Here is a 16,920-nt window from a genome sequence, read left to right as displayed (position 1 = left end):
AGGCCAGCTTTCAGGAGAGATGAGCAACATGGTCTTTTTACTGAGAATGTTCTTGCTTTATGAAAATAGCCTTTTGGCCTAAAAAATGACCTGTTCTTTTGTCTGGTTGTGGAATAAATTAAGGGTATTAAGGGGGAGCTGGATGTCCTTGTGAATACATCATTTGTTTACCTGATATCTGTTATCAAGCCCAAAGGGGAGGAAGGAGGTTATGCCAGCTTCCAGCCTGTGCCACGGTCACCTTAGCAACCTCTGTTAACCTCTGAGACTCTGCACACCATCTAAGGAATGGCTCTGACTCACTGTACTTACATACATTGTTGGCAGAAGTCACTGGAATCTGAGATCTGGAACTGTTTTCAATACCTCAGTCATTCCCGGATTCCCAGATTCCTGAGAAGTGCCCCTTAGAACAAAAGGGTTGGGTGGCTCACACCTGTAATCCCAGCACTTTGGGAGGCTGAGGCAGGTGGATCACCTGAGTTCAGGAGTTCGAGACCAGCCTGGCCAACATGGCGAAACCCCGTCTCTACTAAAAATACAAAAATTAGCCTGGCATGGTGGTGAGCGCCTGTAATCCCAGCTACTCGGGAGGCTGAGGCAGGAGAATCGCCTGAACCCGGGAGACGGAGGTTGCAGTGAGCTGAGATCGCGCCACTGCACTCCAGCCTGGGCAATGACAAAGCAAGATTCTGTCTTAAAAAAAAAAAAAAAGCTTCTAAATGAAGTTTCCAAAAGTTAGAAAAGCTATTTTCTGGTTCCTGATTGCTCCCTTTTCATAGCAGCCTGTTTGTGTTTTATGGGTACATAACCCTTGAGTCTCTCCAAGAATTTTCATCAGATTTCATTAGAATTTCTCTCTTGTTCCCTCAAGTATTTGTTTTCCCCTGATGTCAGTTTGAACTTTATGAAAGGATAGGGCTGATGGCATAGGAAGCTGAGCTGGTTCCCTCTTGGCCCTTCCCCTAAATGGGAGAGTGGCCACATCTCTGTAAGAGTCTGGGCAATGCCCCAGGTGGGTTTCCCTGAAAGTCATCTGTACTTGATGGCTTGGCTCCAAATGCAGCTTTTTTTTTTTTTCTTTTTCTTTTTTTGAGATGGAGTCTCACACTGTCGCCCAGGGTGGGCGACAGTGACACAATCTCGGCTCACTGCAACCTCCACCTCCTGGGTTCAAATGATTCTCCTGGCTCAGCCTCCCGAGCAGCTAGAACTACAGGCGTGTGCCACCATGCCTGGCTAAGTTTTTGTATTTTTAGTAGAGACAGGGTTTCACCGTGTTAGCCAAGATGGTCTCTATCTCCTGACCTCATGATCTGCCCTTCTCGGCCTCCCAAAGTGCTGGGATTACAGGCGTGAGCCACCGCACCTGGCCCAAATACATTTTTAAAAATGACCCTGGACCAGGCACAGTGGATCAGTTGAGCCCAAGAGTTCAAGACCAGCTTGGGCAATACGACGAAACCCCGTCTCTACTGGAAAATACAAAAATTAGCTGGGCGCATGCCTGTGGTTCTAGCTACTGGGGAGGCCGAGGTGGGAGGATCACTTGAGCTGAGGAGGTTGAGGCTGCAGTGAGCTGTGATCACACCACTGCACTTCAGCCTGGGCGGCAGACCGAGACCCTGTCTCAAAAAAAAAAAAAAAAAAGTGTGATAATTCATGATAATTGACCCTCACCCCTGCCACTCACAACTTTGCATTTCTCAACCCTGAGCTTGGCGTTCCTACCCTGCCAAGGCCTGTCTCCAGCACTGGCGTTTTTAGGTGGTTTTCTTCTCCCGGTGCACACCTGGCTGCTCTCTTCCAGCACGTCTTTCACCATGGGCGGTGCGGCCTTGTTTCTGCGTTGTTACAGCTTCCACCTCTTAATTCAGCAGGCCTTTGGGAGGAAGGAGAAGGAGGTATGTTTGCCTCCCTTGAATTTGTTTCTTTCCAAAAAGTGACACTAAAATAGCCATGCTGTAATGTCATTATTTTGGAAAAGAAATAAATTCAGAGGAACTACATGGGAAACATATTTTCTTACATGTTTTTGCCATTGTGATGGGAAAGAATCCAGAATAACTCAGCACACACCACCCCATCCTAAAAGTTTATTTCAAAATCACTTGTTGGAATTCGGATGGCATGCTTCTGATTCATCTTGCATGGCACCCAGGGTAGCCCATGAGAGTGAGTTCAGGTCTGGAGTGTGTGCAGGAACAGTCTCCCTCATGTGTAGCCCTTGTTCAGAGTTCACAGAACTCATTCAGCATTGAATTCCAGTATTGGAGCTCAGTTTCTTTTTTTCTTTTTTAGATTTTTTCTTATTTTTAATTTTTAAAGTTCTTTTAGAGACCAGGTCTCACTCTGTCACCCAGCCTGGAGTGCAGCAGTATGATCGTAGCTCACTGCAGCCTCCAGCTCCTGGGCTCAAGTGATCCTCCCACCTCAGCTTCTTGAGTAGCTGGGACTACAGGTGTGTACCACCACCCCTGGCTAATTTTTCTTTTTTTTTTTTTAGAGATGGTGGTCTCACTGTGTTGCCCAGGGTGGCCTCAAGTGATCCACCTGCTTTGGCCTTTCAAAGTGTTGAGATTTCCAGGCGTGAACCACCGTGCCTGGCTGAGCTCAGTTTCTTTTTCTTTCTTTCTTTCTTTCTTTCTTTCTTTCTTTCTTTCTTTCTTTCTTTCTTTTTTTTTTTGAGACAGATTCTTGCTCTGTGGCCCAGGCTGGAGTACAGTCGTGCAATCTCGGCTCACTACAACCTCCACTTCCCGGGTTCAAGTGATTCTCCTGCCTCAGCCTCCTGAGTAGCTGAGATTACAGGCGCATGCTACCACACCCAGCTAATTTTTGTATTTTTAGTAGAGACACAGTTTCACCATGTTGGCCAGGCTGGTCTTAAACTCCTGACCTCATGATCTGCCTGCCTCAGCCTCCCGAAGTGCTGGAATTACAGGCGTGAGCCACCACGCCCAGCCTGAGTTCAGTTTCTTTAGGAAGAAATAATCAGTCAACCACTGGGTGCCAGACAGTCTGAAATGTGCAAAAGAAGTGCCAGATGAGTCCCTGTCCTTGGAAAGACCGGGGATGACTCATTTGTCTGTCACTTTGCACTTTCTCAAAATTCTTTCACAGCTGTCGCCCCGAGCCTCTTAATACCCTGGGAGGTAATGAGAGCCCATGTTGTACTGCCTTACAGACAAGGACAGTGGCTCTCATAGGGGACAAATAGCTGAATTACAGAGGTGGAGCTGAGACTCATTTTCGACTCAATATCACACTGTCTTCCCAGGAACTTTACCTTCCAGATGAGAAGCCCCCAATTAATTATTAAATACACATTTTACATATTTTTTGCATTAATAAATTGATTTCCAAAGGCTCCAGCACTGTTTGGCATTAAAGAGCAGCTTGTCCCATACGTGTGCACAAGTATGGTAAAGGTCGTTGTAGTCGGCTCAACCTGGAAGAATGAATGAAGCAGAGCCAGGAAACATGCCCTACCTGACCTCCTTTTGAAGAAACAATCGCTCTCAGAAGCCTCTCAGTCTCCTCAGCTTATGTGTTTCGTCAGCTGAGAGGGTGCTGCAAGCAGATTCATTTTTATGGTTAAGGACATGTGTGTGTCAAAAAAAAAATTATAGTAGTACTTCCTGACAGGCCCAGCGCCTTTGGGGATGTGGTAGAGATCAGGGTCAATGTGGAAGCCCTGAGGCTCCAGCCTCCCTGGCAGGTAGTGGGACTCTGGAGAATCCTCCTGCCCTTTCTTCTTTTCGCTGCCAGGGATTGCCGGATTCTGGAAATGCCTGGTAGCTGGGCATGTGGTGTCTTGTTGGAGTTGGGCAGCGTGGAGTCTGATGGTCTGGGTTGAGTCCCAGCCTAGCACTTAAGAGCTGTGGGTCTGTGACCAGTGATTTGAATTATCTGTATCTTGGTTGCCTTTTCATCAAATGGAAACAATAATACATCTTTTATAGGATTTTTGAGATACAAAAATAATATATCTGAAGTTCACCTCACCCATCTGTTGGTGCTGAGAGGTACTGAGTAGCTGGTAGCTGCTTGGATGGTGGTTTATCCCACTTCTAGAAAATTTGTAGCTTGGGCTCCCAGGTGGAGCAGTCTTGCTTGGTTTGATGCAAACATGGCAGACTCCAGGCAATATAGCTGTCTTTGGGGGATGTAATTCAGTCATCAAATAGCTTTTGAACACTGCATGGTGCCATGAGGCAGCTCTTCTAGCTCCTTGGACTCCCTATGAGGTTGAGCATGGCTATTCTAGGGTGTGGCCTGTCTGCAGTGGCCCTGGTGTGCAGCTGGTTCCTACTCAGGATGGGGTCATGCCCACCGTAGCAACTGTTACCTGCAAAGGACATTTTTACTTTACAAAGCATTTTCACATCCTTCTCAGTTGACCCTCACCACGATTCTGCCAGGCAAGTGGGGATAATATTGGTGCAGTAAACATTATATTTAAATACAGTTGCCCTGGGACTGAGTGTTCCCGTGCAACAAGTGGCACCATTAAGGCATAAAAAGATAGAGCATAGCCAGGCAGTGGCACACACCCTGTAGTCCTAGCTACTTGGGAGGCTGAGGCAGGAGGATCCCTTGAGCCCAGGAGTTAAAGGCCAGCCTGGGCAACATAGTGAGATCCCATCTCTAAAAAGAAAAAGAAAAGAGTACCAATCAGTGAGGGAAATGCAGATTAAACCACCATGGCTTACTAACATCTTCTGAAAGGCCGAGATCGACAGACTGTGCCTGGAAATAGGACTATAGCAGTAGTTCATCACGGCACACTGCAGAGCAGTGCGTGTTCACTTTTTTTGGTTTGGTTGGTTTTTTTGAGATAGAGTCTTGCTCTGTTGCCCAGGCAGGAGTGCAGTGGCACAATAATAGCTCACTGCAGCCTTGACCTACTGGGCTCAAGCAATCCTCTCGCCTCAGCCTCCTGAGTAGCTGGGACCACAGGTGCGTGCCACCATGCTTGGCTAATTTTTTTAAATTTCTACTTTTTGTAGAGATGGGATCTCACTATGTTGCCCAGGCTGGTCTTGAGCTCCTGGGCTTAGGCATTCCTTCTGCCTTGTCCTCTCAAAGTGCTGGGATTATAGGTGTGAGCCACCGTGTCTGACCGATATTTAGTTTTTCATGTTATATGTTCTAGAAGATTTGAACTCAGCACTGAGGTGGTTAAGATCAGTGGTTAAGAGCATGACTGCTGTCAGCCTGCCTTTATTAAGGTCTCAACTCCGCTGCTTGGGCAAGCTCCTAACCCTTTGTATGCCCCAGGTTCCTTGCTTTGACAATGCCCATGGCGAAACCGCTACCCCATAGAGTTGTTAGGACTAAATGGAGTGCACGCATGTAGTGCATGGGGCGCAGTGTCTGGCACATGAGGAGTCGCCATGGGGGTGGGTATGACTGGCTTCTTTGCTGTTGAAGAAGGGAGGGCTGGTGGCAAGGTCACAGTGGCAGGTGGCAGCGTCACCAAAAGTGCTTATCCCAGTAGCAACAATGACAGGAAAACAAAAATCAAACCCAGCCCCAGTCACCAACATTTCCGAGTACCTTTGGGTGGCTTGTTGTGGTGATTCTAAGAACAATGGCTATCACTTTTAGGGTGTCAGATGTATGCCAGGTGACTTCGTCACTGCTGGGCCTTCTCCATGCCTGCGAGGAAATCGCCTTATTGGGTTGAGAGGCTGCCTCTTGAGAGCTGCTGGTGTGTCCCTGCACATGGATGCCGTTTGAAGTCATGGGAGTTCCAGAGATCAGTGCTGGGAGGGATGGGAGGAGCCATAGAGTGGACTGCAGGGTGTGCAAGCAGTTGGGGGAGGAAAGGGAGGCTTATCAGGGTGAGAGCGGGGAGCCAGGAGAGTCCCATACGCTGAGGCTGGTGCGGCGTGCCGTGGGAGGGGTGAGGCGGTTGGACAGGGCCCCTGCTGCTCATGTCCCGGAGCAGGGGCAGGAGAGAGGGGACTTGGGAGTTGTCATTGAGAACTCAGCTCGGTGCCTGCCCTCAAGGCCCCCCTTCCCCACCCCCCATCCCCACCCCCACCCCAGATTGTTGCTCTGTGAACATCAGAAATGAGTTCCCAGATTGGCCATGGTTGTACAATCAGTTGGGTTTTCTTTGTGGTGCAGATTCTTGTCCCCCAGGTCCTCCCCTTTACCTGCATTCCTTGTGACTGTGGAGCTGAAGGAAGTAGCAAGGACACTTTGAAGCCCAGGGTGCCGGCCAAGAACAATGCTCCCATTGAGGTAGGCCGTGCCACGGCCTGTGACCTGGGGGTACTGAGACCTTCATCTCATTTAACCTTCACTGAAACCTGGTAAAGCACAGCTCAGGAACTGGGGTTCAGAGAAATGACATGGCTTTCTGCGGTCACCCAGCTGGCCAGTGGTAGAGCTCGGATTTCCCGCCTTCCACCGTCCCAGGCCTTCCCCATAGGCACCTCGTCTGCATTACCTCACTGACTCTTCGGGCAGGAGACTTTCATTTCTTCCCCTCACAGTCTCTGTCTTTTTGGGTTTTCTATATCTTGCCTCAGTGTCGCCTTAGGGCTTCGGATATCTTTGCTAGATTCTGACTGCACAGTTCAGTGAGACCTTGTATAAGATGTGCTTAGAGGGTTCAGATGAAAGTGTAGTTGATTGTGAATTATTCCAGCTCAAGAACTGAAGTGGTGGTGCAGAGCTTCCTAAAGTAATTTCTGTTGGGTCTGAAATGCCTTGTGCATTTTATAAAAAGATTTGTCTTCCTAATTCTGTTTTACTTAATAAAGATGTATATAATCTTGGAGAATGTCTAAGTTGGAAGGTGACAGATTTGTGGCAGGGAGGAGCTGGCTGAGCATTAAGATGAACTCTTAAGTAATGCACATGGGGATAGTTGAGCTGATGTTATTACAGATTGAGCTGTGGCCACAGGGGATGCCCGTGGGGTACGCTTGTCCCTCATTGCACCTGAAGGCATTCTACAGGATGTCACTGTTGCTGAGTGCAGTGCTATGATGAGATCCTGGTCCCAGACAGAAGGAAAGTGAATAAGTATGGGCCTTTCCCAGCTCTGCCACCATGTAACCGGAGAATGTCCCTTCCCCTTGCTGGTTGCTCCTTGTTCCTTTTGGTCAGCTAAGAGCATATGTCCTGTCTGATGCCCTTGGCAGACCCAGAATCTTGGTTATATTACCTCTCTCCTCAGTGATTCAGGCTCTTACTCCTAAAGGCTGCCCACTGTGCTGAGCCTCTCCTTGGCTCCTGGCACTTAGTGGGCTCTTAAATCTTAGGCCCGGTGTGGTGGCTCATCCATGTAATCTCAGCAATTTGGGAGGCCAAGGCAGGAGGAACGCTTGAGCCCAGGAGTTTGAGACCAGTCTGGGCAACAGTGAGACCCCAGTTTCCACACATAAATTTTTTTTTTAATTAGCTGGGCCTGGCAGCACGTGCCTATAGTCCCAGCTACTCAGGAGGCTGAGGCGAGAGGATTGCTTGAGCCCATGAGTTCGAGGCTGCAGTGAGCTGTGTGATCATGCCACTGCACTCCAGCTTGGATGACAGACAAGACGCTTTGTCAATCAGTCAACCACCAGTCAGTCAATCAGTCAATCTTGTGCAGAACTGTGTCAAGACCACAGCTGCATCCAGACAGAATCTGAATTCCTCTGCCCAAGTGGCTCAGGTGTCAAGCTGCCTCTCAGTCCGGAGCAGGGGCCTGCTCTTCCCTGCAGCTGCTCCCATGGCTGGCCAGGCAGCCCAGCTGGTGGCTTGATTGGGCCACTTTGAGACTCACCTGAGCCCAAAGCCCTGATATTCCCTGAGAAGCCTAGAGCAGAGACCAGCTGCTCTGGGTAGAAAACTTTCTCCTGCTGAAACATGGGGTGAGGCGACTCCAGGAGGGCCCTGGCTAGCAGCATAGGATTCCATAGAAAAAAGGCTCACACCTGTAATCCCAGCACTTTGGGAGGGCAAGGTGGGTGGATCACTTGAGGTCAGGAGTTTGAGACCAGCCTAGCCAACATGGTGGAAACCCCATCTCTACTAAAAAAATACAAAAATTAGCCGAGCGTGGTGGCACATGCCTGTAATCCCAGCTACTGGGGAGGCTGAGGCACTAGAGTTGCTTGAACCTGGGAAGCAGAGGTTTTAGTGAGCTGAGATTGCACTACTGCACTCCAGCCCGGGCAACAGAGCCAGATTCCACCTAAAAAAAAAAAAAAAAATTACTGTGAGAGGTGGCATCAGGGCCCAGGCCAGGTGGCCTGTCCAGCCTCTGTGAATCCTAGTGGTTCAGATGACACGCTGCCCCTATGATTATGGAGCAGAGCCCTAACCAGTGTGGGAGAACCCCTCACTGGAGTTCTCTCCATGAGAGCCTGGTTAGGAGCGTGCATGCATCTTAGTCCTGCAACTGTCTCCTCACAGCGGCAATGTCTTTGGAGGACTTGGCTTTGAAGTACCGTTATCTGTTGTGGACTTTGTCTCTGTTGCTGCACAGCAGTGTGTTTACCTTTAGGAGCTCTGCAATCCACCAGATTAAGCCCTTTTAATTAGCAATCCAATTTTAGGTTGTAGGAAGCCTGATTTACTTAACTTTGAGATTGTTTTTGGAAAACATCTTGGTGTAATGGAGAGAATATTACCTTAGCAAGCAGGCAGAGCTGGTGTCAAATACTAGTCTCCACCAGCCATTACTTGGATAACCGTGGGCAAATTACTGAACATCAATTGTCTTGACTTTAAAATAGAGACAGAAGTAATGATAGTAATCATTTACTATGCAATAATAATAGTGGCAACAATAATTCATTATTTACTATGTTCGTAGCACTTACTAAGGGTGTATAACAGTACTTAGTAAGTTCGTAGCACTTACTAAGGGCCAAGTATTGTTCTAAGCTCTTGTATATATTTGACTTGCAGCAATTCTGTGTTGTAGGTTCCATTAGTGTCTCTCTTTTTTTTTTTTTTTTTTTTGGAGACAGAGTTTCGCTCTTGTTGCCCAGGCTGGAGTGCAATGGCACGATCTTGGCTCACCGCAACCTCCACCTCCCAGGTTCAAGCGATTCTCCTGCCTCAGCCTCCTGAGTAGCTGGGATTATAGGCACATGCCACCACGCTTGGCTAATTTTGTATTTTTAGTAGAGACGGGGTTTCTCCGTCTTGGTCAGGCTGGTCTTGAACTCCTGACCTCAGGTGATCCGCCTGCCTTGGCCTCCCAAAGTGCTGGGATTACAGGCATGAGCCACTGTGCCCGGCCTATTGTCTCTTTTTTCCAGATAAGGCAAGCGAGGCACAGAGAGGGTAGGTAACTTGCCCACTGTTGCCCACCTCATAAGTAATGGGTCTGGGATTTAAGCCTAGGTAGTCTGACTCTGGAGTCTGTGTTTCTTGCTCCAATTCCAGGCTGTGTCACAGAGAATCTTGAAGATTCATGTGATAACATATGAAACAGGACCTAGAACAAAGTCTTGTGCCTTGTTGGTGCTCAAAACAAGTTGACCATTCTGTCTCACCCCTTCCTGTTGCTAAGCTAAGGCTTTAGACTGTTGACTGTGGCAGTGAGGAAGGTCTTGGATCTCTGGCTGTGTGATCTGAACACAGGGTAAGGTTAAGAAAGGTGGGGTCACCTTTTTACCAAAAAGTCAGACAGTTTCATCTCGGCTGCGGACAGGTCATCACACTAGCAAGGTGTGGTTTGTGCTTATGGGAGTCCTTCAGTTTCTTCCCTCCAACAGGGGAAATAATTGCCGCCTTTACCCTTGCCTGGATTGTAGATTGCTGAGTCTGTTATTCAGCAGTGATCCATTTAGCTTTCCAGCTGAGCCACACACAGACAGTGTCAGAACAAACTGGTCTGAATTTGTGGCTTCAGTGGCGGAGTCAGTAAAGGTGGAGTTGAGTGGGGACAGTGCTCACACAAGTGGAATGTGGTAGACACTCTGGAGAGGGGAGTAGGGTGTCAAAGGTGGGATTACCTCCACTCACGTTTTATCCTGGGTCCTAGCCCTACCAGTTAGGTAGAGTAGGTCGGGATGGGCAAGCCCAGAGATCCAAGGACTCTGCCTTTTACGCACATGCATCCCTCGCCCCCATCACCCACCATGCACACACACAGACATACACATATGTGCCCAGAGTTGATTAGAGTCTACTGGCTTTCTGCCACCTAAAGGAAATATTATAGACCGCCCTGTACTGAAGGCAGTGATTAGAAACGGGAAGTTGTGAAATAGAGATGACTTGTTTCTTTACCTTGGGAATTTAAAAACCACTATGTTATATGTTTTTCATTTATAGGTTTGTCTACAGATTTTGAGCGTTCGAAGTTGACCCCTGACTAAGTATACTTTGCTGCTTCCTCAGCCTTTGAAGAAATGTCTGTCACATATGATGATTCCGTTGGAGTAGAAGTGTCCAGCGACAGCTTCTGGGAGGTAATGCACCTGCTTTCTTCCAGTGAATGAAGTGGCCAGGCCAATAGTGTCTGGCAGGCCCTTTGGTTTTTTTGGTGGAGGTTGGGAAATGAGGTGAACATACCCCCAAACCAGCCATGCATTTGTAGTCAGACCTAGATAGCAGCAGAAAAGGTTTGGACACTTGTTTTTAGGCAGTTCAGGTATGCCTTAGCCATCATCGAAGGCAGTGAACTTACCTACCTTGCTAGGAAAGGCTGATACTTAAAGAGGTTAGGGGTGTTTATGAAAGGTCTTGGGGATCACCTTCCTTTTTATGTTTGCCATGGTGTGAGTGGGAGAGACAGACACTAATTGCTCAGCTTATCCTACGAGGCACTTTACTGTTGAGTTTTATGTAGAAACAAGGAGGGCTGTGATTTGACATCATGCTGGACAGCACAGGCAAGTGGCCAGAGGGCCAAATGCCTTCAAACTTGCTGGAGCATCTGCCGCCAGTCTGTACCCATGAGTGGCCCTCTTCCTGATTGGATTATTTTTGTTTTTTTGTGGAGGCGGAGGGTGTTGTTCCTGAGTCCCACTTACTTTTCCTTCCTGCTAGTTAATGGAAAGTCCATCTTTTTTTTTTTTTTTTAACAGTTGAGGTCTCGAGAGCGCAGGCTGGAGTGCAATGGCACCATCATGGCTCACTGAAGCCTTGATCTCCTGGGCTCAAGCCATCCTCCCACCTCAGCCTACTGAGTAGCTGAGACTATAGGAAGTCAATTTTTGGTCTAATTTTGTCCCTGTGGCAAAACCCCTGGAGCTTTCTTGGCCTTCATGGAAAGAGGCTTTGCATGGCCGGGCGCAGTGGCTCATGTCTGTAACCCCAGCACTTTGGGAGGCCGAGGCGGGTGGATCATGAGGTCAGGAGTTCAAGACCAGCCTGGCCAACATGGTGAAACCCCATCTCTACTAAAAATACAAAAAATTAGCTGGGCATGGTGGTGGGCACCTGTAACCCCAGCTATTTGGGAGGCTGAGGCAGGAGAATGGCATGAACCCGGGAGGCGGAGCTTGCAGTGAGCCAAGACAGCGCCACTGCACTCCAGCCTGGGCGACAGAGCAAGACTCCGTCTCAAAAAAAAAAAATTATGTGTTAACTGAGTACCTGTAGTGTGCTAGGCAAGGGATGTGACAGACTGAGTTCCTGCCCTCCAGGAGCTGGCTTCTGCCACAGCAGAAGTAAATGTGGAAAGGCACAGAGCATGCAGGTCCTCTCTGCTGCCACCCCTTGGCTGGTGGCATCCTTCTGGAGGGGTGAGGGGGGCACCCAGCTCAAATTTCAGCAGCCGGAGAGGCACATCTGCCTGGGAAATATTTCACTTAAGACAGCAAGAGTGACAGGAGCAGTGACAGCCAAACAGGTCACCAGCCACATCTCACAGCATGGCAGGAGGTTGGCCGTGAAACTAGATGAAGCAGGACCAGCAGTTACACGACGTGGTTTGGAGGTGCCCCTGGAACAGTGCTAGAATTCAGGACTGCCTTTGCCCCCGCTTGCAGGTACAGGTTCACAGTAATCAGGTCCCACTGGCTGGCCCCCCCAGAGAGGCTGTGGCCTTATTAGTGCAGGAGCGCTTATGGAGCTGGCAGCAGCTGTAAGAGCCTTCCTGTGAGCTCTCCAGCCTTTAGAAGTGCAGGCCCTTGTTCTCAACACTGAACCAAAACTATAGATAGAAACCTTTCCAGTTATGGGGAGCCTCTTTTTTGTAACTGTAGTGACATTGCTGGCTGGCACCAATCATTCCCTGCCTTGAGCTTGGTGGTGGTGCAGACAGGACAAGCACACTCAAAAGGCCCTTCCTTGTGAGGGATAGGCCAGGAGAGGCAATGGGGACAGGTGAAGACATTGCTTTGGAGCCAGGAGGTCTGGGTTTGACTGCTGACCTGATCACTTACTCCTGTGTATGGCTTTGGGCAAGTTACTGATTTTTCTTTGCCTTCATTTCCCAATCTATAAGATGGGGGTAATAACGGTACCTATATCCTAGTATTGTGAGGGTTAAAAGAATGAATAAACGTTAAGTGTTTTAGGGCATCAGGGCAAGGCTGGTGGGGGCCCTTCCCTCTGACACGGGAGCTGAGGGAGTCGGTGTGCTCAGTCAATGTCTGTTCCTGCGGTGCCTTTGGCGACATTGTCTTCATTACCCACTTGGTGGCAGAAACTGCTGGGAAAATTATGTAGCTAAATATAGTGCTATTACAGAATTCTTCAGCTGCTTGTTAAAAAACATTCAGGTGAACGTTGCCAGTGTATATTGTCAGCATATATTAAATCAACTAGCTTTAACAAGTCCAGTAATTAAGCTCTTATGCTCCCTGTTAAATTCTCAACTGCAATAATGTCAGTAGACAAGAACATCTCCTTTTGCCTGAAAATGCTCAGGCGGGCTCTGCTCAGCTTGTGATGCTGTCCCTGAAATTACTCTCCAGCTGGTATCAACTCCGCAGTGCTGTGGTCGTCCGCCTTCTCCATGACGGATGGTCGTTGAGTGGCGGAGTGACTGCTCAGTGATGGCCTGCTGGGATCTGAGAGACTCAGGTGCACACTGCCAACTGCACATCTTCCCAGGCAGGTAGCAAGTTCCTCTTTCGCATGGAAGGACACTTTTCCAAAGAAAGCCTTGTGGTCTTGAGGTGGAAAAGTTTTTTGTGTTTAATTTTACTCCTTCCCACCAAAAGATACTAACTGGAATATGTCATTCCAGAGGCATCTTCTGTGTGGCCCTGTCCTCCAGGAGCCTTTGGCTGTGACATTTGGAGGAATAAGGTAGACACTAGGCAGGTCATCATGCCAGGTGCCGTAGGATTTGCTGGGTTTGCCCAGGGGGAAGGGAGGAAAGGCAGCATGGGGTAGTGGACGTTGCTGCACTTGGATGCTTGCTGGACGAATGAAGGAACCCATACTGACCTGTGGGAGGAGAGGTTACCCACAGGGACATGATACTGAATAGAGCTATTTAATGCATATTCGGAAGGAGTACCTCCTGCATTCCCCCAACCCTGTAGATATAGGGGAAAAATAAAAAGAGGAAGAGGGGAGAGGGGATCCAGTTCCCACAAAGAAGATGCTTATGGAGTATGAGAGCAGGAGGGACCACCCCCAGCTCTGCCTCTCAGTAACATGGTCTGCTGAGCAGAGTCAGCAGAGGAGGCCTGTGGCTGAGTAGGGTTGGGCCAAGAATTGGGAACAAGTAGAAGGGATGGCATTCCAGGTTGGAACCAAGTCTGGAGCCTGAATGAGTGTGGTCTTACAGAGTGCTGAGGACCTTGACCTTTTTGGAGCTAAGGGCCAGTTTTGGAGCAAAATGGGAAGTCGTGTGGGATTACAGTGGCGGGGGCCAAGTGGAGGCATTTCCCCAGGTGGGTCGCTCCCTCAGCAAGTCAGAGCCTGGTCTGGCCCGCCCACAGGCTTCACAGCAGGGCATGGGGCAGCTTGGCTACTTCTGGCAAGTTTTCCTGACTTGTTGCAGGAGCCCAGGGGCCCTCCTCCTGCCTCTCCACTTCTGGGCACTGCTTCCAGGCCTTCTCTTTGGTTCTGGGAGCTGGTGTACAAAGGGCCTGGGCTGTGAGCCTTGGGGCTTTTCACGTGTCACCAGTGCTTCCTGGCCTCCCCTACCTTCAGTAGGCTCTGGGAACAGGATGGCAGGTCTGTCCCTAGCCGGGCTGAGAGCCGCTGCCTGCATCTCTGAGGGCTCCTTGGGGGCCAGGCTAGGAGGGCAGACGCCACTTATTTTAGGAACTGGAGCCTGAGTCTGCCTCAACAAAAGCTCCCCGGAGGCGGGATTTCTGCACAGCTGTCAGCTGTCTGTGCATTTAGAGCTCAGATCTTCTGGATGAACACAGGCTGAGTCTGACCTCTGTGCACTATCTTGTGGGTACAAAGAGCCCCTGAGAAGAGTATTTGGGGAGATGAAGAGAACATAAGTATCTTGTGTCAAATATTCTGGGAATGTTAGTCCTGAAGAGTTGGCACGTGACTCTCAACATTTACCGTTCCCTGCCAGGAAGGTGCTCCCTGTAGGTTGTTGCAACTTGCTCTGAGTCGGGCTGGTTTCTCTCAGACTCTAGCACTGCAGGACAGCTCATCACGTGAGAACGCCTTCATATTCATCATCCATGTGGAGTGATACTTTCCCCATCCTTCCATACCAATTCTATAGGACACATATTTAGAAGCTGCCATGACCCAGGCCCTGGGCTAAGTCCTGGGCACCCCATATGAGAGCCCAGCCTTGGGCCTCCTAGAGCCAGCGTTGTATGGAGAGCAGTTAGGAGGCGGCAGAGCAGTGCCCTGAGCGCAAGCATGAAGCGAGCGAATGTCAATACCACCTCATGCTCAGCAGCAGTGACCGGCTCTGTCTGCTGCCCAGCCGCCTCCACGCACGCCGACCCCAACGGACTTTTCCGTGTGATGGCCTGCCTGTGTCAGCCTTGCAGGAGCAGTGTGCCCACATCCATGGGCTCCTCGGGACAGGGTGCGCATCAGCTTAATTATCACCCCACCGTGCTCACATATGGCTCCTAGAAGGTTAGTGGCCCACATTAGTTTCACTAAAGTTTCTAAAAATTACCATTAATTCTTTCTTTTCACTGAACTAGTATCTGCTGAACCATGAGCAAGGATTAAGGCATCAACTCCTCAGTCTCCACCCCACTGCCAGATAGCCCATCTAGAAAAGCAGATTGGATGGCTCCCTGCCCTGCTGGGAAGCTTCAGTTTTCTGCATCACCTTCAAAATAGAAGCATACTCTTTAGCATGGCCAAGACACGAGCACGTGTTGACAGCCAGCTGGACTCCCTGGCTCTTCCTGAGAAGCTCTGCCCTGGGCTCCAGCCAAGCTGAGCCACCCCAGGCTCCCATCCACAAAGATCTGTGACCCTGCCTGGTGTGGCTCGGAGGATCCTTTCCTCCATCCAGACTTCCTTCTCCTTCCTGGGGAGCTGCTCTGGGAAAGGAAGAGCCTTCCCTGACTGCTCCGGGCAGGCTTGGGCAGTCTTCCTCTGTGCTCTCCAGCATTTCCTAGGCTGTAACATGGCATTGCTCATTTCCTGCTTCCAGGATGGTTGTAAGAATTACAGAGAACACCCACAAAGAGGCTAAAATTGTGTGTGGTACTTTTTTCCTCTTTTGGCAAAAACTCTTTTTCCTACCCCGATGTTACACACAAAATGTAGACATGGTGTATATTGCGTAATCTTCGTTTAAGGTTCTTATGCTTATTTTGGGGAGAGTTGTGTTTCTGATGGTATTTGGCTGTTCTGGGATTTCTGAACAGGCTGCTGCAGCCTGCTCTTCAGAGCACTGTATACCTACCTTTTTCAGGAATGAGTTATATTCATGTGAATTTCTTCTAAGCCAGTGAGAAAATAGTTTTCCTAAGATCCTGCCCTTCTTTGGTGGGTGACCCTCCCCCTGAGCTATAGTGGACATTTCCATTGTGGTTCAGATAGACTTTGTCGTCCTATGGGGCAGATCAGGGCCCTCGACGTGTGGGCTGCCTTTGTCTTGGCCATGTTTGGCTGACCCTGAATCTCGTGACTCTTCAGAATTATGTGTTTTTAAATGGGTGTTTTTCACAGTTTAGAATACACAACCTAAGCAATGCTTGGACGCTTATGAAAACAGACGTCAACATTGGACAGACTTTGACGTTGAGATTAGAGCAGAAAGCAGCCTTTGCTGCCCAATCTCTACCCAGTAATGGAGGTTTTTCTCATGATGTGATGGGTTTTAACCAAGCTGTCCTTTGTCCCCCTTGGTCAGTCAGTCAGGCTCATGCCTGGCCTGAGCTTGGGGCTGGGACACAGAGGTGAGTGTGACAGGGACAGTCCCTTGTCCTCTTGGAGCTCACAGGCCAGCAGCAGCACAAGACAGTTCCACAAGTGACTGCCATTTCCCTTGGACAGTTTTCAGCACTGCTGCCATCTCTGTCCATGGCCACTGTCCTCTAGCTTGGCAGGTGCTGCTTGGCTGGTGTTGCCAGGGCCTGGTGCCATGCACAGCACATGGGAGGGACTTACATACTTGAAGGAGTGGGTGGCGGTGGGTGGTCAGGTAGATATGACTGAAGGTCTCACAGGAGCCTCTCCTGCTGGGTTCCAGCAGCTGCAGAATTGGCCTGGTTCCCACAGGCGGCTTCCTGCTTTTAGGGCAAACAGGGCAGGGACCAGCCCTGGCCAGCACCAATCCCTTTTACCCATCCACCCACCAGGAGCACTGCAGGGAGCCAGCCGGGCAGTTTATTTTGGCTGGCTGCTGCAGGCCGTCGAATCTGTCATTTTTGTTTTCAGCTCTTTCATGCCCTTTGGTGTATGACATCTACAACATTGTCTTCGGCCTGCGTGCTCAGCCATTCCCGATACTGGGAAAAATCAAATTCCACTTTTAGTGGAGGAAGAGAAAGCAGGATTTGGGGTGCACCGTCGCAGGTCAGGCTCAGCCAGCAGTGATGGCCTGCTGCTGTT

General features: G+C 49.4%; 1 protein-coding gene across 12 annotated transcripts in view; it reads left to right on the top strand.

Annotated features, from left to right (window-relative positions):
* The window catches only part of PACSIN2 (protein kinase C and casein kinase substrate in neurons 2), a 146,256-nt gene that overhangs the window by 93,622 nt on the left and 35,714 nt on the right, over window positions 1-16,920 (top strand). For all 12 annotated transcript variants that reach the window (XM_001171540.6, XM_054676167.2, XM_063808000.1 and 9 more), the window contains exon 2: window positions 10,294-10,430. In XM_001171540.6, coding sequence (XP_001171540.1) covers window positions 10,371-10,430 — 60 coding nt within the window. In that variant the 5' untranslated portion in view covers window positions 10,294-10,370. The remainder of the gene's footprint in view (window positions 1-10,293; window positions 10,431-16,920) is intronic.

The sequence above is a fragment of the Pan troglodytes genome, chromosome 23 (assembly GCF_028858775.2).
Source record: "Pan troglodytes isolate AG18354 chromosome 23, NHGRI_mPanTro3-v2.0_pri, whole genome shotgun sequence".
Classification (NCBI taxonomy): Eukaryota; Metazoa; Chordata; class Mammalia; order Primates; family Hominidae; genus Pan; species Pan troglodytes.
This window is presented reverse-complemented; position numbering and strand designations above follow the sequence as displayed.